The 26,547-nt window shown below is 35.6% G+C and overlaps 1 protein-coding gene across 3 annotated transcripts in view; it reads right to left on the reverse strand.

Moving 5' to 3' along the window:
• TRIQK (triple QxxK/R motif containing) overlaps nt 1-26,547 on the reverse strand; it is a 48,645-nt gene that overhangs the window by 12,153 nt on the left and 9,945 nt on the right. For all 3 annotated transcript variants that reach the window (XM_032223038.1, XM_032223039.1, XM_032223040.1), the window contains exon 3: nt 17,133-17,212. In XM_032223038.1, coding sequence (XP_032078929.1) covers nt 17,133-17,193 — 61 coding nt within the window. In that variant the 5' untranslated portion in view covers nt 17,194-17,212. The remainder of the gene's footprint in view (nt 1-17,132; nt 17,213-26,547) is intronic.

The following is a 26,547-nucleotide window of genomic DNA, read 5'->3' on the forward strand; positions in this document are numbered from 1 at the left end:
TTTAAAAAGAAAAATATTTAAAAAGCATTTAGTGTCCTTGGGGTCATTTATATCATCATTGCCAGCCTATCAGCTTCAAATAAGTTCTTTTCTATTTAGTTTAGAGTGTGAAATAAGGCTTACCATTTATCAAAGAGATAAACTAGACATTGTTGATGCCTTAACAGCAATTTTCCAGAAAACAATCCATCCATAATTGCTATCATACTCCATTATGCTCCGTATACCAGTGATGGCAAAGCTTTTTGGCACTGCGTGCTCAAACCGGAACACGCATTCAAGCTCCAGAGCTCTAGAAACCTAAAGACCAGCTGATCTTCGGTTTTCTGGCACATGTGAAGACCAGCTGGCTGGTGGGCATGCTGGAAACCTGAAGAGCAGCTGGCGACAGGACAGGTGCCCACAGAGAGGGCTCTGCATGCCATCTCTGGCAGATGTGCTATAGGTTTGCTATCACGGCCCTATACCAGTTCTATTTATGCATTTATCAATTTTGTATTCTGCCACAATCATGTATGGATTCTTGATGGCTCATTACACTTAACAGTGCAAGATTGTATAATAATAAAAATCAAAAATACAAAAATGTACAACCCAAATCAGCATCTTGTATCAACTCTCAACCAAACCTTTGTTTTCAGCCACTATGAGAAGCCAACTAAAGATGAGGCAAATTGAACAACTTGTTTTTCTGTTTGTTTCCAGAGCAAGTGGATATGAAGCATTGGGTTACAGTCATGGTTGTCATTTAATAAGAATGCTTAATAAAAGCTGGAGGCTTTTTTAAAAACAAGGATGATGTTATAGATAAGTCCTTTACATCACAAGGAGAAGGCCTCTGTATGAAATTAAATCATAATAGGGCAGAAGGTTTTGTAGGCATCAAGATAGGTTTCTCTGCCCACCAAATGGGAGTTGTTAATGCTATGAAGTTGATAAACATATTTACATGCAAGGGAATTCAACATTTGATGTTTGTGCTAAATTTATTGGATTGTCCTAAAGGTGGACAACTTCAACTGACCCTTGTACAAGGAACATTAAGCTATTTTGCAGTTAATTGGCATGCTAGTTAAACATAATCTATTTTCCCATGCAGGCATGAATACCTTTAAATTAAAATGAAATGAGTTGTCCAAGAAGAGATGATATATAAATCTTATTTTTGGAAGTTTTCTCAAAACTCTGATAGAGGAAGAATCCACTCATTATGGTATCAGGTGCCTGTTTTCCTCTGGCTAATACCATAGGGCAATGGTAATTTTTTTTTTAAAATACTACCGGTTCTGTGGGCGTGGCTTGGTGGGCGTGGCAGGGGAAGGATACTGCAAAATCCCCATTCCCTCCCTACTCTGGGGCCAGACAGAGGTGGTATTTGCCAGTTCTCCGAACTATTCAAAATTTCCGCTACTAGTTCTCCAGAACCTGTCAGAACCTGCGGAATTTCACCCCTGCCATAGGGCCGTGATGGCAAACCTATGGCATATATGCCAAAGGTGGCACACGGAGCTCAGGCACACATGAAATGAAATGTGCACGCCAGCCAGTGATTTTCGGCCTTCTGGGGCACAGGGGGAAGCCGTTTTCGCCCTCCCCAGGCTTCAGGAAAACCTCCAGAGCCTGGTGAGGGTGAAAAACAGGCTCAAAGGGCCAACTGGAAGTTCGGAAATGAATGTGTGTGCATGCGCAGGTGGGTGGTATGCATTGAATTGTGGGTATGAGCATACACACGCACTTGATGGCACGCATGGACACAATTTTTGCAAAAAGTTTTACAAAAAGGTTCACCATCACTGCCATAGGGCTGGGCACTATTACAGAGCGTACTTGGGAAGCCTATGGAGATGGGATGTTAATATGCACAAAGCTAATTGTATTAGTAATGTGAAACTTCACACTTCAAATAAAGACTCCTGCCACACTAGCATTTAAATTAATAGCAAACCTATCAAACTATAACTTCATCAGCAATATCACAGTGCCCTTTTTATTGGATCTTACTATTAACACCCATAGATATGTGGGGATTTTTCCTTTATAAAAGAGGAAGAGAGATTTTGCTTTAATACAGTTTCAATTGCTGTGATTAAAGATGTTTTTAGAGTCTCTTGCGAACTGAAACATTTTGATATGCATTGAATATAGTCAGAGCATAAGTACTTCAAGTGTGCATGAACCTCCTTCCCAGCACACAGCCCTTTTCTATTTTTTTTAATTCAGGTTTAATGGTAGCTCAAATCATTGGCCATTTCTCAATCTTGAGAGATGGAACAGCTTGACACTAATAATACATTTGCAAAGGACACATCATCATTTAACACAACATTAAGTGCTCAGGAACAACTTTTTTTTATAGCAGACACAAGGCATTCTGAGCTCAGGGCTGACATATCATTACATTTTATGCCACAAAGATAATCCAGCCAGGCATTCATGAGAGGTAAATTAATTTTCAAGTAACTGTATTTCAGCTTTAAGCCAACAAGAAGGATGCATTAAAGTGAATAAGTTTCTTTTATGCTATCACCAAGGGTTTCTTTCCCTGAATAAAAGCCTTTCTTGAGTATAGCAATATGTATACCTTCAATTAGTTCCCTTCCCCCTGCAGTTTCAGCTGAGAGATCTGGCTTGCACAAGTTAAACTGTAATTTTAAATCCATAAAGCAATCCTTTTCTATATGCTGAAGCGAACTTCCCCAAACTGATATCTCCCAGTTTTGGTACTGGGAATTCTGGGAGCTGTTTGTCCTAATATATTTGTAGGGCATCCTGTTGCAAAAGTTGTACAAATACAAAAAGCCAAACCGATACAAAGTTCATGTAAATCAAAGCAATCTATCATGGGTCATACTTGATACTCTTTAGTATTTAGAAAAGATACTAAATCTTTTCCTGATGGCAAAGTACATCTGCTGATAGCGTGGAGATTCTGCAAATCAATCACACTTGTATCCAGTGGTGGGATTTAATTTTTTTTACTACCAGTTCTGTGGCCGTGGCTTGGTGGCATGGCTTGGTGGGCGTAGCAGGGGAAGGATACTATAAAATCTCCATTCCCACCTCCATTCCCACCTCCCACAGTAAAATCTGCATTCCGTCTCCACTCCAGGGGAAGGTTACTGCAAAATCCCCATTCCCTCCGATCAGCTGAGCAGGGTCAGTCAGAGGTGGTATTTACGGTTCTCCGAACTACTCAAAATTTCCACTACCAGTTCTCCAGAATTGGTCAGAACCTACTGAATACCACCTCTGCTTGTATCTATGCTTAAAAATAATCCTTGACAAACATTCATTTAACAATAGTTCAGAGTTACAATGGTGCTGAAACAAGTGACTTACGACTCATCCTCAAAATTACGCTTGTTGCATCACCTCGATGGTCACATGATTGAAATTTGAGTGCTTGGCAACCGGTTTGCATTTACGATGGTTGTATCATCCCTACTTAGGCCCTTGCCAGCTGGCTTCCAACAAGCAAACTTAATGGGGAAAGCTGGATTGGGTTAATGATATGATTGATTTAACAACTATGTGATTCATTTCATGATGGTGGTAAAAATGGTTGTGAAATCAGTTCCAGTCAAGTGATGACTTGCTTTAATGACTGCATTGCTTAGTAACCAAAGTTTTGGTTTCAATTGTGGTTATACGCCATGGATAACATCTAGCTCCTGTTTCTATGGTGCATGCTAAAAGAGAGCAACAGGGAAACAAGGTCCAAAAGCCCCATGAATCTCATTATTGTGTATACTATGTGAAGCCTCCCACCATTTTCCACATTCAAGCAGTTTTAAATATTTAGCTTATATATTTCTGTTTACATATGAAGCATTACTTTGTAATGCTTTGTGGGAAAGACCTTGGGAGAAGAGGTGAAGAGATGATGCCTAGGGAACAGTCAAATAAGAGACAGCATAACCTGCGACTGGATAGTGGGTTGGCCAAGAGGCTCGGATGGGACCTTCAAGCTGCAAATGGGAATTGTACTTTTAGATTTGCAAGGTTCTGTTAATGTAGCTTTATAATAAAGTAGAATTAGCTTGTCATGTTCCTGATGTTCCTTGGTCTACCTACTAAGTCCAACAGACTTTGCACAGTCATGGCTGCCGTTCTGATTTGACACCTTCCAATTCTATAATCAGTAGCCTCTCTCTGAATGAAGGCTCCTATGACATATAATTTGACCCTATATTCTGCTTTCAGCTACCATTATAGTCCATTTCTAGTTGGATTTAGAAACAAGGACAAGATATTGAGTGCAGGTGGCACTTAACTGGAGAAATATTGGTAATATTTTCCCAAAGATGTTTCAGAGCTCAAATGAAATTGATTTACTCCTGCATGCATTTTATCTCTTGCGAAGAATCTACTTGTGAGGAATAAAAATAGAAAAGAAAAATTGTAGAGTCACATGAAGCCATTTCAACAAATATACTAATGTACAGCTCAATACAAAAATTCAAATGGAAGCATTGTATACTAATGGCCATCTAGCTTTTGCCTGAAGACATGTGTTTCTTGCCCTCACATATTCAGAAAGTGTTTTTTTTCTGCAGCTACACTGGCTTCCACAGCTGTCTTCCATATTTTTCCTCTTCATTGGCATTATTTGGAATTGTGCTTACAATATTTTTCCCTTACTGCAAACTACTGTATCATCTCAATCTCTCTGAATCACTCATAATTTCTGCACTATATCATCTTCAGGGAACTTGTAATTCTAAACTACTTTCCTTCAAAATAAATGTCACTTGACAGGCCTTAACAGTTCAACCATAAAATAAATGACACCAATATCAGTTTACATAAGAGAATAGAGGCTGTGGATACTTGTAACCAGATGGAGCATGAGCAGAGAAATGCAAAACAATGTGTTCCAACTATATGGAGAAATATTAACTAAAATATCAGTCAAGAAAGGGACTGCAGCTTTGGACTGTGAGAATGATTTGTACTGGACAAGTTAAAAAAAGCACAGAATAAGCAAGTGTTGAAAATGATGGATGGAAGGCTACCTTTGCAAATTTCAACATATCTCAGATCATGGAAAAGTGACAGCCATGAAAATGTCAGTGTGTGCAGAATGCAAAATAAAAATTAAATATTACTCCGCATCTGTTTACCTAGGTGTTAAATGCCACTCCAAAGCCTTTCTGTTCAGCTATTGGGGCTTAGATTTCAGTAGGGGAAAGGATTTTCAACAAAATAATTGTCAGAAAGCCATGGTGAAATATCTACCTGCAAATTCTTTCCGTTTTATATAGAGCACAGATGCCACAGCCAAGAACATGTGATGGAATGAAGTCAAGGAACAATCTTCGACTCTTGATTCCAGCAATTCTAACAAGTTGTTTTCTTTCCATGGGCAAAATTTTGGCTCGCCCCTTAGTAATTTCAAATTATTCCACTGTTTATTAATTTCCTTTTCAGCAGGCTTCCAATTTTATACTTGGTTTGGTTTGATTGGTGGGAACAAGTTTGATCATTTCAGGGAGATTTTACAATATCTGTTTTTTACAATATCCAGAAAACCTTCTGAAATGCACAAAATGATAATTTTATTCAGAATTAGAATATAATGGCTATAAGAATCAGGCCCAATGTAAGAATCCACTGCCAAATAATACCTGACATCTTGCCTCAATGATTTCAACAGAGTCTACCACCTTTGAAGGCAATTTCTTCCATTTCTGAAGAAGCTCTGATCATTACAAAATTCTCCCAACATCCATCTGAAATATACTTCCTTGTAATGTTTTTCAGCCAGTTCTCTGTAACCGTTGAATAAGTCTGCCCTTGTTTTCCACATGACTGCTTTTCAATACTTAAAGGCAATTATAATATCTTTTTTCTTCAAGTTAAATGTATCCAGTACTCCCAACCATTCATCCTAAGTTTTTCCTTCTTGGCCCTTTATCATCCTGGCGCTTTTATCTCCATCTACGCAAGTTGTGAATTTTCAAATGTGTAGTTCAGGTGAATAGTGTTGTTTTTTATATAAATAATTTTATTTAAGTTTGTAGATATAAAGATTTAAAAACTAATACAAACTAAGGAAAATATAAAGTAAAAAGTGCTGAGAAAAATATTTTTTTAAATGAGGAAAAAATAAAGAAATTGTAAACAGTAAAAAAACAAGATGGATATTTAAAGAAATTACATCTCCCTTCATCACGCTAAGTACAATTTCAGAACTTATCAACTTCTCTATTATTACAACAAAGGTTCTCTTCTTCCCATATCTCATCTCTTGATCTAATTTTAAAGCCTTATCATTCAGTTCTAACTAGCAAAAGTTCTGAGTTACCAACAATAACTTTTACATTTTAACCTTAATCAAAAAAGCCAACTTTAATTTACTTTCCTTTATTTTTAACACCATAACATATTACTTTCTCTGAAAATAAACAAAAAAACTCTCTTCTACCTATCTCTTCTATAAACACATTATTAAAACCTGCTCATTTAGTCCTGGTCAAGAAAAATCCATTAAGAGCCATTAGAAAGAATAGCATATCTATTTCAATCTTGATCAGATAAGTCAATTTTAAATTCCTTCCTTTTGTGTTTAAAAGTTTGGAAAGAAATCTATATTCCCTTTAAATAATCTCCCAAAAGTTTACTTTTTTTCTCTTTGTCTCTGCTAAGAAACTCCATCATAAGTTTAAGATGTGTTTTTGTAAGTCCAAGATAAGAAAGTTGTCCAAGATATCTTTGTTATTAAGAGATCAGTCAGTATGTAAATGCAGTGTAGCATCTTTCTCCATTTCATTCTTGTAACTTGACATTTTTAAATTCAAATTCAAAACAGCCTGCCTCTCAATTGTATCCTCTTCTAATCTCTTTTAAATCCATTTTTTATGGTAGCAGATAATCTTAAGAGAAATTTTAAGTGCATTGTTCCCAAATATCCTTGAATTCTTCCAAAGTTAAAATGTTTTCTCCATTCTGCATTAGTGGGTCTCTATAGTTCTTGCTCATTGCCTCTAGTATTCAGCCTTCAAAGTCTCCTCTTATCAGGTTTTCTTCAATCCACATTTTCCACAGGAAGATTTCTTATAGTTAGATTCAAAATATTCATATATTTTAATGGGATTTTAAACAAGCGTCAGGATGGATTCTTATAATTAATTTCAAAATCATATTTCCATTCATCTTGCCCCTTAGTCTATTTATGAGTTTCCAAAATCAGTGTTATAGTTATCCTTTTGCTTAAGCTGAAACTTACATGAAACCTTTTTCACTGAGAATTGAAGGAAAGCAATCAAGTATGATAAAACTTGTCATTTTGAAGATTTTTAATTAACAAGCAATTTCCAGAAATGATTAAGAAAGGAAATGGGCAAACCTAGTGTCTGTCTAAAGGTTCCAAATCATGCCTTGGGCAAAGCTGGATTTTCTTGGCTGTCAGAATTCTAACATCCACTAGAGACCACTGTTTTATGGACTTCTTTGTGGGAAACCTCTGTATGGCTCACTTTTGGGCGATCCCAGATCTTCACCATATCCAGAGAGGAATTTTGAGGGGCTGATCCATTCATTAGCTCCTTGCTATGGTGGTTCCAAGGAAAGCAAAGCCATCTTCAATCCATCATTGCTTCCTTAGAATTCCAAATTCTATACGTGGTCTGACCAACACATAATAGAAAAGAAAATTGTCTTCTCTGATCTTGACATTATAGAGGCTAGTCTTTGCTTTTATATGAAGTATATTCTTAAAATTGTAACAGTTATAAGGTGCTTAATTTCATTGCTGTTTAATTAACATAATAACAATTGTGCTGCTGAAAAACTTTGTTGATGAGCTTTGTTGCTTAATTGTGAACTTTGTTGTTTCATGACTTTTGTTGCTAAAAAACTGAACAAGCTAGGTTTTTATTATTAGAGCAAACCTAATTTAAACTTTTAGGGGGAAACAGTGGCAAATAAAAATCCCACTTTATCTAAATATCATCTATAGCTTGGCTTCTAAAATCATTCAAAAAGTGCATCTTTTATATTTTAGTTCTGCCAACAGATAGACAGGAAGTTGGCAATAGTGCACTGAAGATGTTCAGGAGGTTGAAAAAAGAAAAATTCAATGAGACAAAGTTCAGAATCATTTGAAACTGTAAGCATAATAAAGAAAACAACATTAATAGATTTGCTTGCTGTGGTTTCAGAAATCCCCAGAAAAAGCTCTGATTTAGTTGAAGGGAAATAGAAGTAGAAAATAACACACAAGAATCACCTTTGAGGCCTTTTCAGTGAAATACTAATTAATCCAAACCAATTGTTGGGAAGATTTGTTTACTCCACCAGATTGAACACTACATTATGCCTTTTTCCATCTGATTTCTATTCCTTTCACAGTATGAAAGTATCATTTTTTGGTATTGAAGCCTGATTTATTTTAGTATATGGATGCCACCATATGGCGCATGGTACCAAGAAGTACAAAAAAAAACCCTAAACTGAACCAAAATAGATTTTATTAATAAAACTATTAGACCCAGAAGAACAAATCCAAACAATACACCTAAGAAGGGAGATTATCACAGCCATTTCAGACCAAATGCCAGGATTCTGAAAAAGGAGGAGTCAAAGCAAGTTACGCAAAACCAGTTGGAACTCTAAGATGTAACTTACAACCAGGAACTTCTTAACCAGAAACTTGCAAATGGAACTCTCACAAATATTCCTAGGAAACCATCTCCCTCAACACAGAAACTCCCAGACCCCAGAAAAGCAAAGCTCAAAACGTGACCAAAACTACAGAAGTCTAGCACCAGGACAAAATCTCTCTAGCTGTGTTTATATGTAATGTTATATGTTATAGAGTCGTAATGGGACCTTCTCGTTTGCTTCTTCAGGTATGTGCAGGAAACAAATCAGCTGAAAGAACGCAGTCTGACATTTAAAATTGGGAATACGGTTTAGTTTTGATTATCATAATTTAAACTATCATGTTTTGTTACTGGACTTATAATTTTCCTCTTCCCACTGGTGAAACATTGAGATAATATGCCAATGTTTTGGGGTTACAATGACAAAGGCATATTTAATCAGCTGTCCTGATGCTGTGTAGATATTCTTCACATTCATTCTCATAGCGGGACAATTGCTGACAAATTTCAACTATTGAAGCTTTCCTTTCTGCCATGTGAGGAACTTGTCTTGCACAAAACTTCCAACATTAGTAGAACATTAGTAATATACCCTACACATTTGTGTGAAATGCCCAACTTGACAGCAATTTTCCTTTGAAAGATCCACCAATTGAGCTTAATCAGTTCAACCTTTTTCACATGAAACGTCAGTTTCTGTCACAGGTCATCCACTTTGTTCTTGATCACCCAAATAAGATCTTTCCAAGTCACCACCTTCTTCTGGCCCAGTGATACACTTACAACAACAAAATCAATACCATAAACAACTTACATTTGGCAGTGAATTTCAACCGGTGAGACTCTTTCGGCAATCAAAAATCAATTATGGCAGGTTGCTTAAACCATGCCAATGAGTATTTTACTGCAGGTTTCCATTTCACAAACAACAGCAACACAACGTTTTCTTACAACAACTGTCCAGCAACTGAAGTGAAAAAAAGATGCTTAGGAACATGTCAGAGCTTCTAGCGTATCAGTAGTGCCATCTGTCAATTATTTATAACATAAGAGGCATTACTTCACATTCAACCCTAATACGTAGAATTTCTAAAGATGGAAAGGAATTAAATGTAACTATAAGATCAACAAAATAATATATTGTAAAAATATTTCCCTCAAAGCACAATATTAAATAAACAAATCTCATAATATTTATGTTCATAAAATATTTATGAAATATTTATTTTGCACAATTGCAAAACTTTCCAGACTTGAAAACTAATGTATCCTCTTTCTTTCCATAAGTGAGTGTGTGTGTATGTGTGTGTGAGAGAGAGAGAGAGGGAAGGAGGGAGGGAGGGAGGGAGGGGGAGAGAGAGAGAGAGAGAGAGAGAGAGAGAGAGAGAGAGAGAGAGAGAGAGAGAGAGAGAGAGAGAGAGAGAGAGAGAGAGAGAGAGAGAGAGAGAGAGAGAGAGAGAGATAGATCATTTTCTGAAAATTTTAAAATAAAGTAAACTGGAGAGAATTACACAATAATTTCCAATAAATGTATGGGATTTTTGTAGATCATATGTCAAAATAGGGGAAGAAAAATGGAATTTACATGTAGAAATGCCAATCTCCTTATCTGAAGGCAATAGTAAGTTCTTGTAATTGCAGAGATGATAATGAAATTATTTCTAGGTTTCTCTCATGTAGTCTATTGATATTCTTATTATATCAAAGCTATTTGAGGATTGGAAACAAAACATTTAATCTCAATATGAAGCTAAACTTATCACATCTTTATTATTACTTCCTAGCAAAAATCCACTATTGTTCTTTTATATAAAGCTTTTGTTAGACACAGACAGTGCTCTCCCCACTACATCCTCCATTCCTTGATTTCCACTGCTTCTCTTTCATACCCTCATGCAGAAAACAGTGGTTATTATCTCTAATCTAGGAACAATTCACCTGCATCAAACAGTAAAGTGTATATTTTGCATGAGAAGATTCTAAGTTCATTTTCTGATATGACCAACAAGAATTAAAAAAAACTCATTTGGAAACCTGGAGATTTCTGTCAGTGTTGAAAATAATGCGTTAGGTGCATCAAGGATCTGGCTCAATAAGAACATCTTTTAGTATTTCATCAAATAATGTATTCAATTGGATAGACTCTTTTTCTACAACAGGGACTGTAGAATCCACTTTGACAGAATATAATAATTGTTTTCGTAATAGATTTTGAATTATTTTTTCATGCTGAACAGTCTTATTGATGGGAATATTTATCTTTGTTCTATGACATTAGAGCAGTTTCATCAATCATTGTATTGACAAAAGAACAATAGGATATGTTTTTTGTTTTATAATTCAAACTATATATTATTGTTCATAACTGTACTGAAGACACAGCAGTGACACAGAGGTAGTTGACATGTTAAAAATACACTTTGTTGTTACAAAGCGCTGCTTGGAAACAAGCCCATTTCTTCTATATCATTTTGATAGATGTAGCAGTTCAAGGGATGCTTGGCAAAATTTAATCATGACTATACAGTCACTTGGCATGCATTTCTTATTTAATTCAACAAAATAAAAGTATTAATCATTCTGTTGTGAATTCTTTTGAACTACACCATTGGTCATGATGAATACAACATTCATTCTCCTTAAAATATACTAGAATAATATGTGTATCACAATACTGTGACTCTTGTTTCAATTCATCTGCAGTGATTGTTTCATTCAAGCAAATCTTGTTTTCTTTTCCTAACTTTTGACCACTGGGAACAGAAAAAGGTAGATGAAGAATGAAAAATTCCCATTTTTTTCAGATTTTCTCCTGATCCTAAGTGTCTCTATATTCTGTTTGCATAGAGAAAGAGGATTCTTATAATTCCATGCCAGTTATTCCATATACTGTAAATACTGTAAGCCTGCAGATACAAGGTCAACTGTTTTAGGCTGAATTCAAACTATCCTGTCGCTGTACTCTGCCTACAAATGAGGAATAAGAAGTTTCCATTACAAGTTTCCATTAAAGGTAAAGATTCTCCTCGCATATATGTGCTAGTCATTTCCAGCTCTAGGGGGCGGTGCTCATCTCTGTTTCAAAGCCAAAGTGCCAGTGCTTTCCAAAGATGTCTTTGTGGTCATGTGGCTGGCCTGACTAAATGCCAAAGGCGCACGGAGCACTGTTACTTTCCCACCAAGGTGGTCCCTATTTTTCTACTCGCATTTTTTATGTGCTTTCCAACTGCTAGATTGGCAGAAGCTGGTACAAGTAACGGGAGCTCACTCTGTTACATGGCACTAGGGATTCGAACTGCCAACCTTCCAATCGACAAGCTCAGCGTCTTAGCCACCTGAGCCACCGTGTCCCTTTATAAGTTTCCATTACCTATTTGTAATTCACATGATATTGTGCTGCATATTTGAAAAAGCTGAGCATATCCTACTCATCATTCTTGCAATTGCCACTCTTTGTTGTCTGAGTGTCTTAAATATTTGCAGCCCTATCTACTTGGAAATAAGCCAAACTGTGTTTGATGTAATTATAGAAAGGATTCAGCACAAAGCATTTTTTAAAATCAAAATCAGAAAACAAAAATTAACTTTCAAAAGATATTCACAAAAGAGATGTTAACACCATCATTTTTATGTATAGTACAAATAGCAATAGCAATAGCAATAGCAGTAGACTTATATACCGCTTCATAGGGCTTTCAGCCCTCTCTAAGCGGTTTACAGAGAGTCAGCATATTGCCCCCAACAATCCGGGTCCTCATTTTACCCACCTCGGAAGGATGGAAGGCTGAGTCAACCCTGAGCCGGTGAGATTTGAACCGCTGAACTGCTGATCTAGCAGTAGCCTGCAGTGCTGCATTTAACCACTGCGCCACCTCGGCTCATTATTCAAATATTCCTGATGACAATATGGATGACATTTTCATTGTTTTAAACTGGAAATCCAGTCTAGATTTGGTAACATCGTTCAATTACTGGCGTTCATCATTTTAAAGATGGCAGCAGAATATCATAAAATTTAACTAGCAGCCTAGTAAATAACATACCTATTTAACTGGAACAGCTGTAAGAAAGAACAGTTCCTAGACCTCGACTCTTTTGTCTTTAAATAAAGAGTTAAAAGAAACTTTGATAGTCTGCAAATCAATTCTAAGTAGATAACAATTGGGTTTTGGCTTCTTATTTATTTATTTATTTATTTATGAAATTTATAGGCCGCCCAATCCCGAAGGACTCCGGGCGGCTTATGTAAGCTTTCAAACTCCACTGTGACTTCTAAATCAACAATTAATAGACTGATTGGCAAATACCTACAAACCTACACATTCAGGCTTGTAGGAGTCCTAACGTGATTTAAAGCAGGTTCCTTTTTAGTTCCTCCAATTGTCAAATAACTCTTATTATTCCTGATCAACGTAACTAGTATAGCCATGCATTTCAGAATGATGAGAATTCTAGCAACACATATGTTGAAGAAGGTGGGCTTTACAGCATACATTTGTCAATACTACACAAGAACAGGCTACCAGTCCTATGTCATCTGAAAAGAGAGAATGCCAAGCCAGGATTAAGAGATAACCAAAAATTCTGATCCACTCATCTTGTGACAAGTACTAATGTTGCAGTGGGTAATATACCATAGCAAAGAACTTGCCGAGAATTTTGCAAAAATCTTTTTTTGCTGTTATATATTTGGAATCCATGCTTCCTTCTAATTGGCATTCGAAGGAACCTTAATTTTTTTTATCTGCAGAAAACTTCCCTAGAATTAGTCATGCCTATCACAGTCCACATATGAAAGGCTAAATATGGCATTTGGGCATTTACTGGAAATTTTTATCTCCTCCTTCAGTGCTACTTATAGCTAAGGAAAAACATTGGATAACAGTGGGAGACTTTAGAGAATACAATTCTATGGCAGTGAAACAAAAACAAATCAATTTATGATCCAATCACATATCCACTAGGGATCCCGACTAGTTCTTCCTGAGTTTGGTAAAGAATAGTATACATCCCAACATTCTTACAATGCAGTATTGTGTAATGAGAAGTAATATACCTCTAACTGTATGTGTGAAATTAATACAAGGATGTGAAAAAGAGAAGTGGTTTATTAAAATGTGAATTACTGGATTTATCTTTTGACAAGGAACAGTCAGTTGGTACAACTAGCCATTATCTAGATGTGCTAAAAAATGTTTATTTCACTGATCTTTGCAAGGCAAAGAACAAAGGAACATTGGAGACTTAATTCAGTTTTAATATGGTAATAAAAGACATTTTGAAAATATATATTTGTTGCATTACAGCATACAGTATGTATTGTATATGCAGCATTTTTAATCTACATTTTATGGAGATAACTTCTTATTATGAATATGACTTATATGTTTAAGAATTTGTGTCGATTATTCTATTAATGTTTACTGTATGTGTTCTGAAAGTTTTGCTCGGTCTACTATAACAAAAGCATCAGTTTCCCTAAGTAATTAAATCACAATATTGGTTAATGGCAAAATTGGACATCCATTGAAGACTTTTTGATAATGATTAATTCATTCAATGATTAATTACAACTTTCTTCCCTAATTACATTTCATTGAATAGTTCAATTATTAAAAGTTATTAAGTAGTGTCCAAACTCATCTATTGTAAAACTCCATTACAAGGGGGATTTTCTAGACATCTGTATCATTAGCATGCTATCTTGCACACCTTTTTCAGGTTGTTGTATTTTTATTCTCTTATCAATATTATATGACAATTATTTTGTCATTTTTAGGAAACAGTCCATACTTATTATATGGGCTTGAGGGTCAATCCCTGTTTTAGCAAGCATTAAGGCTATGCAAATCTTTTCAAAGTGTTCATGCGGAAGCTCATACAAGCTCATCTCTTTGAAACATTGAAGCAGCCATATTCAAATTGGTAGAACTGACTCATTAACTGAATGCACAGACAAACAGTAACTGATTATGAAGCAACTGTGCAAGTGTGGAAAAAGATATGGCTGTTTTAATGATCTTAAGAAAGGAGGGTTTTTTAAATACACATCTGCTTGTATAGTGCACATCCTTTCTTTCAAATGATTTGCACAGTTGTAGTAGTTCTCAGAGTTGTCTTTTCCACAGCTGCTCACAGAGGCAATTATCTATATTCAGTTTGTGAATGCTGCTGAGTTAAGATGTAAGGGTGATGATACATAAACAAATATATACAGTATCTCTCTTTAAAGCCATGACACCGAGTTTAATAGCCAATAGTGTGTTGGAAATATTTATCCAAGATTTTTGCTGGTAATTTCATCAGTAAAATATGCCATGATGTGCCTTGGAGGCGAACTTTGACAGCTTATGATGCTTTGCAAAATTACCAGTCACCCAGAACCATCTTTAGTGCATATTGTAATTGGCTAATGGGCATTTCTTCAACTATCTCGGTTGCCTTGAAAGAGTAGCATCCTTGACACTTAGCATCTAGTGTTGCCGGCAGGTCCTTCATGTGCTTGGACCAGGCTGTTCCAGCATTCAAGGCATCGGGGAGTAAGACACTCTGCTCCTCCAGGGCAAGCAGTGAGTGTAAACAAAATATTCTAGTCTAAGATAGGAATGAGACTCTTATTTTTCATCAACAATGCAAATTTCACTTTATACAGAAGTAGATAAGTATCCCAACATTTCATGTCAATTCATGAAACGTATAGTAGATATGAACATCTGTTTCAAAAGTGTATTGTAGGAGTCTTTTATTGCCTGAATTTTTGTTGTTCTCAGTCTACTTCACCATATGCACCAGTGGTCGGATTCAACATTTTTTACTACTGGTTCTGTGGGTGTGGCTTGGTAGGCATGGCTTGGTGGGCGTGGCAGGGGAAGGATACTGTAAAATCTCCATTCCCTCCCCACTCCAGGGGAAGGTTACTGTAAAATCTCCATTCCCTCCCCACTCCAGGGGAAGGTTGCTGCAAAGTCCCCATTTCCTCCCGATCAGCTAGGACTCAGGAGGCAGAGAATAGATGGGGGCAGGGCCAGTCAGAGGTGATATTTACCGGTTCTCTGAATTTCTCAAAATTTCTGCTACCGGTTCTCCAGAATTGGTCAGAACCTGCTGAATACCACCTCTGATATGCACACAGAGTACAGTTCTGATTTATGAAATCATTATATTTAATGATAAAACAACACATTTTATTTTCATCAAATTAGAGGTGCAAACTCTTGAATGGATTGCTGAAATTGCTTCCCCCAAAGTAGACATGGAACAATGTGTAAAGGGTGGTAATGCGAACATCTGAACTTGATATGACTAAGTGAGTATTTTCATATCAGAAGAGCAATGGCTAAGGAGTTCAAATCTATTTTCAAGTTCAAAAACCTAACAACTCATTTAAAGGCAGCAAAAAAGTCGTCAGATTCACTGGTTTGTTGTACCTTTTGTATGCAAATATGATAATAAACAACATGCACTAAATTAAAGGTGGGATTGGATATTAATTGCAGAAACATACAAATAAGAAAAATCAGTTTTGGTGAAGTATAAATACGTTGATACAAAAGTCACTATGACTTTTTAAACATTCACATCGATATTTACAGAGTTTCAAGGAAATCTGACATTAAAAATGGACAACAGAAAACTCCACAGTGACTTGAAACATGTTTCCTAGATCTTAATTGTGCTTTTCAGTTGAAAAGGTATATCTAGGAACAAACTGTGGAGCACTTTCTCTTATATCTATTATTCACAGCAAACCAAAGAAAAACCACACAGCAGCCAGATGTAACTCTATAGATTCAATCCCGTAGTTGCTGAAACTCCTGAACAAAAAAAAATGCTGTGATCTTCTTTTCCTGCAACATTTTATTCTAGAGGTTTTTTTTAAAAAAAAAAATGGTTTATAGCCCATACAGAGGAAACAGAAAAGAGCATCATAAAATATACTCTGACTTTGACTCTTTGATTAGTAGAAATTCATTTTAAATTTTTGCTACTTTTGTTTTTTCTTATTTTTCCTTTTCTTTTGGAATTCATATTGGAATTTGGAAGACTGGCGACACAATGAAACAATCACTTGTCCATTTTGTGGCTGTCCTCAACAGCTTCTTAACTGTCCTTATCAGGGGTTAATTTAATTAATATGTTACAATGAATCAGTTGCACTTTATTTACATAAAATTATTCTGAGCATACAATACCTGGATTGCCTGAAAATGCATTTTCATATGGCTTGTTATTACAATTATTATTAAATATTTAATTCCTATATGTGTGTGCGTGTGTGCTGTATATATACAATCTATATTCATTCAGTTATTCTTATTTATCATTTTTATAACCCACCCCAATCCAAATACTTCACATAGGCAACACTGTAGAAACATAATAGCAATTATGTTTTACCATGATTTTTGTTTAAAAAGAAAACAAATTTATATTAATATTCACTGCGTTTTCATTAGGAAACTGTATTAATGCAAAACCTTTATGTAAGATGAGATAAGATAAAGATAAAATCCAAGAAAGTTTTACCTATTTGTTTTCTGTACTGATCCATAGGTATTTTTGCAGAAGCAGCATCCTTTCTACCCATTTTTCCGTATTTATGAACTCTATAACAAAATATTAAAAAATGCTTAAGAAACTTCACAGCCATTTTTAATGCAGGTCTCATGCATCATCATAACTAATCAATCAATACATTATATACATACAGGACAAATATAAACAGGACAGAACTTGGTTATGGAGAAAATAATCCATATAATCCTAAAATAGATTTGAAAAACCTTAGGAACAGCATAGATTGACGCTGAATGTGTGGTGAAACAAACGAAAACTATTTCTTTCAAGTTACATGTGTTTCATAGCTTGACAAAATGAAATTTATTCTGACTGTATTTGTATTTTCCAATCATTTCTTCCTAACATTCCTGAAAGTTCCAACTCTGTCCTCTTTTTCTCAATGACCCAAGCAACACGTTAGCTTCTTTAAGGTTTTTACCAGTCACCTGCCAGCCAGGAAGAGAGAATAATAGCAAATCAAGGAGGAATCAACTTGATCTGTAATATTTAGTGCCATTCACAATTCTAAACCATGGAATATCAGATGAATGCCTGCACCAACAAGGCATTTCAACATTATTCTAAAGAATCAGTCCTTCAAAATAACTACACTATAGCTTCTGTGAAAGCTCTAATTATCTTTTAATTCTTCAAAGATACACTACAGATATTAATAGATTTATCCCCTTTTCTTTGAATTGTGAGCATCATTCATAAACTATTTATAAATCCTGTAAGGAACATTTATAATTTCCTCTGCTGATTCTGTTTCTCCATCCGTCTGTCTACCTACACCTACACACACACACAGACACACACACACACTACAGATAACAATATAAATACAAAATCTATCTATCTATCTATCTATCTATCTATCTATCTATCTATCTATCCATCCATCCATCCATCCATCCATCCATCCGCACACATACAATGGAACTATAAATAAACCACATAAATGCATTCTTTTTATTTCACCCCTCTTTATTCTACCTTCAATTTCAGATATGAGGAACAAAAAGAAATAAAAACATACAATTAGATGAATAGGTATTATACCCAGGTTATAGTTTATTTCATTCATCAGAAAGAGCTAATTTTTTTAAAAAAAAATGCTTACTGCAATTTAATATTTGCCACAAAACATTAGCAATGAAAAAAATGTTTTAACTTCCAGTAAAATACTCAATGGATCATAATGTCAATGCTGTTATTAAAGAAGAAGAAGTTTGGGTTAGTAAGATGAAGCACTTAGATGTCTATGTGCTTTAAACTGTCACTAATTTTGTAGCAGCCAATACCTCTAAAACTGCTGTGACTTTTCTTTGTTCTTCAGAGCTGCTCAGTAATCATCATTCATTTCAACTGCTTTGATAGTTAGATAGCAAACTCCCAAGAAACCCACTGATACATTAGCACATGCAGCCACAATGTCTAATAAGACAGCTATTTGCATAAAAGATCAGCCACAATTTAAAATGTCTTGCAATAGATGTGGAAAGGGAATAACAGATCTATATTAGCATGTACAAAACTAAGATTGTTTTCACAATTGAATTCCCAGGGGACCAAAGCTCATCACCTTTCCCTGATTAAAAAAAAATGAAATCCTGCAAGTTGCTGTAAGCCTGTTAACTAAAATATGGATTCATAAGGAAAAGAATGTTGATTATTTATTCATCCTGTTGAGGAACAATTTTGTTGTAATCATCATACCACCTCACGAAATATTTTACAAAAGAAACCATCTTGTCTTTATACAATTAACCCAGCTTCTTTCTTTTTTTCTTTTCCTTTCCTTTCCTTTCCTTTTTTTTAAAAGAAGGAATGAGTTCAACCCTTTTTTTACTGTATAAACACGAGAAAGCCCTAATGATGGCAAATATAGCAGAAGTAAATGGTATTTTTTGCTTTGGCAACGTAAAGTGGAAATAGTGATTCCTATACAAGGGTTTGGCTTGGCATTAAAATATTGCATCAAAATGCTGTCACAAAGAGAAGTGCCATCTCGCTGTTCCCACCCTGGCTTTCTAATTTGTAAAGAACAGCTAGGTTCAGTTCAGTTTAGTTAGGGCACGTTGTCTCCATCTTAACATTTTTAACCACTCATTTCTCAATACAATAAACAAATGAGGTACACACACACACACACACACACACACACACAGAGAGAGAGAGAGAGAGAGAGAGAGAGAGAGAGAGACAGAGACAGAGAGAGAGAGAGATCAATTATTTAATGAAAATTTTCACATAATAATCAAAATGTATATAATGTTTCCATGCAGTGAGGTTAATTCATTAAATTACATTTTGAGGCCACCCAATTTCTTAATAACTTTGTCTCCCTTGCAATTAAAAAACAAAAACAACATATATAGAAAAATTACAGCAGACTAGAAGTAGCTATACTAAAAAAAAGCCGAAAGACCATAAAAAGCATTCTTTTCCAAGAAACAACCAATTGTCATTAGGATAGGAGTCATACAAATCTCTGGGAATCTCTGAGGTTACATTCAAAGCCTGATTCAAATATTTGAAAAAGTGACTTTGAAAAAGAAAAAATGGTAAAATTGATAAAAGCTTGATTTCCCCAAAATAAGTGTTCACGTTGAATTTATATTTATAATTTATAACCTATAAATGCATCAATTCAGTCTCTTAAGAACCAAAGTTATTAAATAACAATAAACTATCCAACGTATTATGTGAAGCTAAAGCTATAAAACACTTAGAACTTTACCATCAACTTTAAATGTTCAGCAGTAGCAAAACTGAATGTAATATTTGTTATTCCATATCACAGCTGCATTTTCCGCTGTACTAACACTATTAGAATCATTCGTAAATTCCAAGTATTCATCAATGACGTATTGGGAAATATGTTTTATTTTTTAATTGGGAAAGCACTATCGGTATGTGTGTGTAGAAATGCAATAGAAGTTCAGTTGGCTCTTTCTGTAAATCTATATTTGAAAGAACTTTATCATAGCACTGTAGAATAAGGAATTCTATTTCTGAATTTAGAAAAAAATATATTCAGACATTGTTTACTGCTGGAATTTGGTAGAAATCGACAATGCCTTGTTTATGTGTAAACCACTTGTTTTGTTAAATTTGTACTGTTCTTAATTTCATTAAAAAAAACCCAACATTTACTGTAAATAAATACCTGAGTAATACCACAAGAACTCTATATTTATAGAAAATCTTACATAAGATACCCAGTGGCAAGTTTGATCAGCGATAAAACAATAAGTATTTTTATTAAATGAACTGGTGATTTGTGGATTTGTTGAGTGGTTGAACATGGGAAGAACAATATTATAATGTAACTTTAATAGGGCGAAGGAATAAGTTTAACTGCTATAAAGAAGATCAGAAGTTATTTCTTGATCTTTCTTTTTTTCTTTTTGAATCTCTCCATACTTTTTGTAGCTATTTTCTTTTTCTTTATTTTTTTCTCTATATTGGTTCACATTTATTTTATTTTTGTAGTATATTATATTACTTCTGTGCTACAAGTAAAGTGTGTTAGATTCTGTTTCAAGGCTTAAAAATCCACTCAATTTTCATCCAGGATTAGCCAGCCATTATGTATGCACATGTAATTTTCTTCTTCAATCAACAGAAATTATATCCCATCCTTAAATGAAACATGTTTAAATATACCCCTGATGGCACTTTTATTGTTGTTTATCTCATACTTCTTGCACTACTCAAAAAGTCTATATTAAGGATTTACGTAATATTCCAATTTATTAGTGCAATCAATGAATATACTGATGACCTGCTAAAGGCGCAGATCAGCAATAAAAATAATTTCCTTAATTGAATGACCATTCTACCTAAAAACAATGCAAAATACATAATAAATCAAATAGGCAGAACTTTTCTTTTTGAAAGCATATTCCTTCTGGATTGAGGTTTTCAGAGATAAGTCCCCTAGTGAGAAGGACTCCCAAGTATTTAATACGGAGCTCTGACCAGTCATACATTCCCTTAATGCAGAATGAACTGAAGAAGCTTCTTGGATAAGAAGCGAAACGTCTTCAGGGAAAAACAAAGAAAGTCCAGTTGCCTTTTGAAAAGCACCTTTGGGACAGTAAATCCTGAACTGTTGAGATTCCATTGCTCCAGTATGTCTTTAAATGTATAGTTCTAATCCTACATAGGGATGCAGTGGCTCAGTGGCTAAGATGCTGAGCTTATTGATCAGAAGGTTGGCAGTTCAGAGGTTCGAATCCCTAGCACCATATAATGGAGTGAGCTTGTCCCAGCTTCTGCAAACCTAGCAGTTCGAAAGCATGTAAAAATGCAAGTAGAAAAATAGGGACCACCTTTGGTGGGAAGGTAGCAGCGTTTTGTGCGCTTCCAGTGTTTAGTCATGCCAGCCACATGACTATGGATATTTCTTCAAACAGCGCTGGCTCTTCGGCTTTGAAACGGACATGAGCACCACCCCCTAGAGTCAGGAGTGACTAGCACATATGTGCAAGGGGAACCTTTACCTTTACCTTTAATCTACATAGGCTTTATCTTTCCACAAAAGCCACATTCCAGCGGAACACTTTATTTGTGCTTTTTTATTTTATTCATTTGTTTATTATTTATTAAATTTCTAAACCATCCAATTCTAGACAGCCCTGAGCAAAGTCACAAAGTTTGAAAAGCAACAATTTCATAAAGAAAAAACAAAACTCTATATAATTACCATCAAAGGGAATAAAACCATCTTTTCACATTCTCCTTCAGTTCATTTATTCTGTTATTCTGTTCTGTTCTGTTCGATTCTGTTCTGTTCATCAAAAGGGCCCCTCCATCTATCTTAACCATAAACCTGGGGGGGAAGTCTTTTTAAAGAATGCTTCAATGCTGGTAAGATGGAAACCTACACAGGTCTTTGAGGTGGATGCTATTCCAAAGGTTACCATGACCAACACAGTTTTTCAGGTAATCCCTCTGCCAATGTTTCTGTCTTAATATCTGTATAAGGAAAGCCTACATATGTACAGAATACTAAAGAGGACTTGGCATTCACCTGGTTTAAGTGGAACCCTCTCCACCTGTTCTTGTACATGTATATTATTTATCCTGGAAATGTCAATTGAGACATTAAGTAGGGGCAAAATTTAACCAGAACATTCAAAGGGTTCTGGTTTCAACAGCATCTGAATACATCTAGTATTTATGCCACTATTCACAGTGTACTCTTTATATTCAATTGGGTATGAATAATCAGTTCCATCTCAGAATGGTCTAACATTAGGGTCCTTAAAGATGCATAAAGGAAACACACTTGCTGTTTAAGCATTACAAAGATGAAGATTGGTTACCTTTAAAAATTTAACACACATACACACACACATTCTCTTAGGCAACATATTTGAACTCACTCATCATAAAAGACATTATTTTTACATTTTAAGGAAGTCTATTTCTTAATCTCACTTTCTCAAGAGTCATTTATTGCATACACAGGGAGCTGCATATATACATATACATGCACAAAGATGCAAATGTACAAGCTATAAATCACACATACTATTTTCATTCATTTATGGTTCTTTATGCACTGAATGATTAATAATAATAAGAATATCCAAAGGGACATTCTGTATACATAGCAATATCTACTGGCATAGAAGAATTCAGGAAATTAGTGGATCTTGTTCAATGCTTTTTGCTTCAATTGCCGAAGATGATAAAATATTAATGTGTTTTTGATCATGAAGATAATGAAATTTTCATTAGAAAGAAACAAAATTAAGAATCGTAGCTAATAAATTGAATTAAGATTTTAAGTAGTGATCCAGCAACAAATATTATATACTGTGTTTAATTACTGTAAGTGTTCAATTTTCTACATTTTGAGAGCCACTGTAGTGCGGAGGTTAAGATGTTGGAATGACAACAGAGAGAATTAGGTTTTAGTCCTGTCAGGCACCAAAACCCAAAAATGACATGTGGAGTTATTTCCAAGCAGTTTCCTTAATTGTTCTTCATCTGTAGACAGAAATCTATGCTTGTATTATTAAAAATACACTTTGAGAATTGCTAAGGAGGTGCTGTCTTAGCCCATTTTCTCCCAACCAAACTATCTAAACTTTGCTATCTCTTGGCACTCTAAAATACAACTCCTCTCTCTTGGGACTAGACTACATTCCACCATAAAACCATTCATAGTCACAGTTTATTGTGGATGAAAGGAAGGAGGAATTTCTAAATTTCTAAAGATATCGCAGGAAAAATGAATAAAGGAAGCTAATGATTTTGCTGCTTTGCTGCATTGGTAATCAGTTGATTTCCAGATGTAATTCGATGTGATGCCTATCTTTGAGACTTCTCATGGTCCAGACTCGATTATCTGAGAATTGACTTTTCCTGTATTCATTTGTCCCCATTCAACCAGTTAAAATGCAATAAACTTCTTATAGATCATGTCCTTACAGGGCTGCCACATGACAGAACAACAAAAAGAAGTATTTCCAATAGCTGCCCTCCCTCTCTGTAGAAATTAGACCATCCCATCCTTCTGAGGCCTCAGGAAAATGCTGAAGACCTATGCTGTACAAAAGCCTGTTCTGTGATTTGAATATGGAGTTGGACACATTTATATTTCTTGGTGAGGTGTACACACACACACACAAACACACACACACATATTGCAGGCTTTCTGGTATATATTTTTTGTTTGCAGTATATTGTTAACTATCTAGAGCCTGTGGGAATGGGTGGCAAAGTAAATAAGGGAAGCGAAGGAGAGAAGTAAGAAGAGAACACATGCTTAGACAGTGAAAATAGACGAGCTACTATTCCCACTTCTACAGAAGTTCAAAATTTAGTTCGGAAAAATGAAGAAAAAAAATTCTGACTTTACACAATTCAGCAACAGAATAATTGTTGAGCTGTGGAATGTCTTTCCTTAGAGATTTTCAAGATGAGGTTGGGCAATCAGCTATGTTTATTAACTTACAGAAATGCACGAAACGTATAATTAATTTACAGAACTCATTTGTTCATGGAATTCATTTCCCTGAGATATTACAGTAGTCAATAACTTTGATGGCTTACAAAAGAGACAAATTCAATAGCAGTAAGTCTATTCATGCTTATTAGGAATCTAGGTAAATCAGCCCTCCATATTTAGAGATAGTGTTCTGATGTTTCTTAGCTGCTGTAGCATTGTAGGGTGCCTTAATGATAGGGAACCCCTCCCTGAGCCATCTTGAGCCATCACCTTTGAATGCAGGGTGATAGGCTGATAGAACAAGTGGTTAGTGGTTCATGGACAGCTTCCAAGTTTCTACTTTCATTAATTTAAAACATACCGATAAGAAATTCTTGTGGGTACTTAACAGAAGTGCAAGATACTGTCACCACATTGTCTTCCTACATAGTGATTGTCACAGTGCTTACACATGTTGTAGATTTTTCCCCCCTTTTTGGACTACTGGGTATTTTGGTTTACTTAAGTTGGTTTGGAGCGCTTTAATTGGTTTGTGTACGATGACGATGCAGTAAGTGATACAGACTTTGTCTTCCGGGTGCAATTCAAGGTACTAATTATGACCTTTAAAGCGCTCCATGGCTTAGGCCCAGGGTACCTGCGAGACCACCTACTGCAACCAGTAGCCTCCCACCGTCCATTGCGATCCCACAGAGTTCGCCTCCTCAGGGTGCCATTGGCCAGACAGTGTTGGCTAGCGACCCCCCCGGGGAGAACCTTCTCTGTGGGAGCGCCTTCCCTCTGGAATTAGCTGCCCCCAGAGCTTTGCATAATCCCTGACCTCCGGTCCTTCCGACGCACCCTAAAAAGTTGGCTTTTTCTGCAAGCCGACCTGGCCTAATAGAATAAAATATAGGATTAATTTAGTTGTTAATTTTAATTTAATTTTTAAATTTTTATTGTAAATATCAATTGGGGTTTTTTGGGTACTTTATTTAATGTCCCTTTTAATTTTTGTAATATGTGTTTTCTTTTATGCTGTACACCGCCTTGAGTCCTTGGGAGAAGAGCGGCATATAAATCCAATAAACCTAAACCTAACCTAGACAGAAGACTGGTGGGGCACATACTTGAACACAAGTAACAGTCAGATGACCCAAGGAAAATTCCATCTCATAATACATGGACAGATTTAACCATAGCTGGAAAGTTCATAGCTGCGAAGCTATGAACTTCTAGACCAAAATAAATCCAAAAATTCTAGGAAATTCCTGCGAGCTGTCATTCAGACAAATTAATCATTCACAAAGGAGGCAACAGTTACAGAAAACAGAACTACAAACTAGTAAGTTCAAAATAAGGGAAGTGTGAGCCAGATCTGATGGAGACAATTTTAATCCTCCTTTGTCGCAATATGCTCTGTGGAAAACTTCATCCAGACCAGGGATTCTCCAGAGCAACAGGAGTGGCAAGGAAAATGATATTACTTAGCCTGATTCCAGTGGAAAGCCTCTATTGAATCCTAGTGTTTTCCATCAATGGAAATGGTACCATCTGTTCCCAGAATGACCAATCTAGATCACACTATTACCCATAAATAATAAAATGTATTAATGGAAATGAAAATAACTGAATAAACATGTGTGCTTGCATATGTGTGTAATTATACATAGAACTTGCACATCAACAACACGAATACTTTCCACTCACTAGAAATATGTGTCATAAATGTTATTCAGCTGTCCTCTTCTCTTTTGCAATGTAGTACTATAGTTTTCAACATCTGCTACATAAAAAAGTAAGTGTTCTTCCAAAGGCTTGCTATGCCTGCAAATATGCTTAGGAAGACTTACATCAATAATTACACTAACATCTGAGGATATAATTGTGCCTGTAAGGGAAGGAGGCTTCTCTTGCTGCCATATTCTGAAATCCTTCCATGAATTTTCAACTTTAATTAAATATGTGAATGATATTCTATGTAGAGCAAAATGCCACTACTGAATTTCCCAATTCTTGTATTCAAGGCAGTCAGGGTACTGGGGGAATAAGAAGAGTGACAAGAATTGAGTGAATATCAGCATATTGGGATGATGTGACTGTTTTACGTTGATTTCTAGAAAATCTAACCCTGATATAAGGGGTCAGTTCTCAAGCTAATAAGCATTCTGAAAGCAGTTTCCTAAAAACACTAGTAAAATAAGCAATTACCATAAAACTATGGACCTTCTTGTTAGTTCTGAAGAAAGCCATTAATAAATTTTTAAAAGTCTTGATCCTTTCATTTTAGGACTTCATTTCATTTTGGTTTTAAAAGGGAAGTAGTTCAGTTGGAAACCCGCCATCCTGGGCCCAACGTTTGGGAAGCCAGGCTCTGCCTGTCACAAGCCAGGACAAAAGGTGAGTGATGGAAGAGTAACACCTCCTTAAAAA

Source organism: Thamnophis elegans, chromosome 8 (assembly GCF_009769535.1).
Source record: "Thamnophis elegans isolate rThaEle1 chromosome 8, rThaEle1.pri, whole genome shotgun sequence".
Lineage (NCBI taxonomy): Eukaryota > Metazoa > Chordata > Lepidosauria > Squamata > Colubridae > Thamnophis > Thamnophis elegans.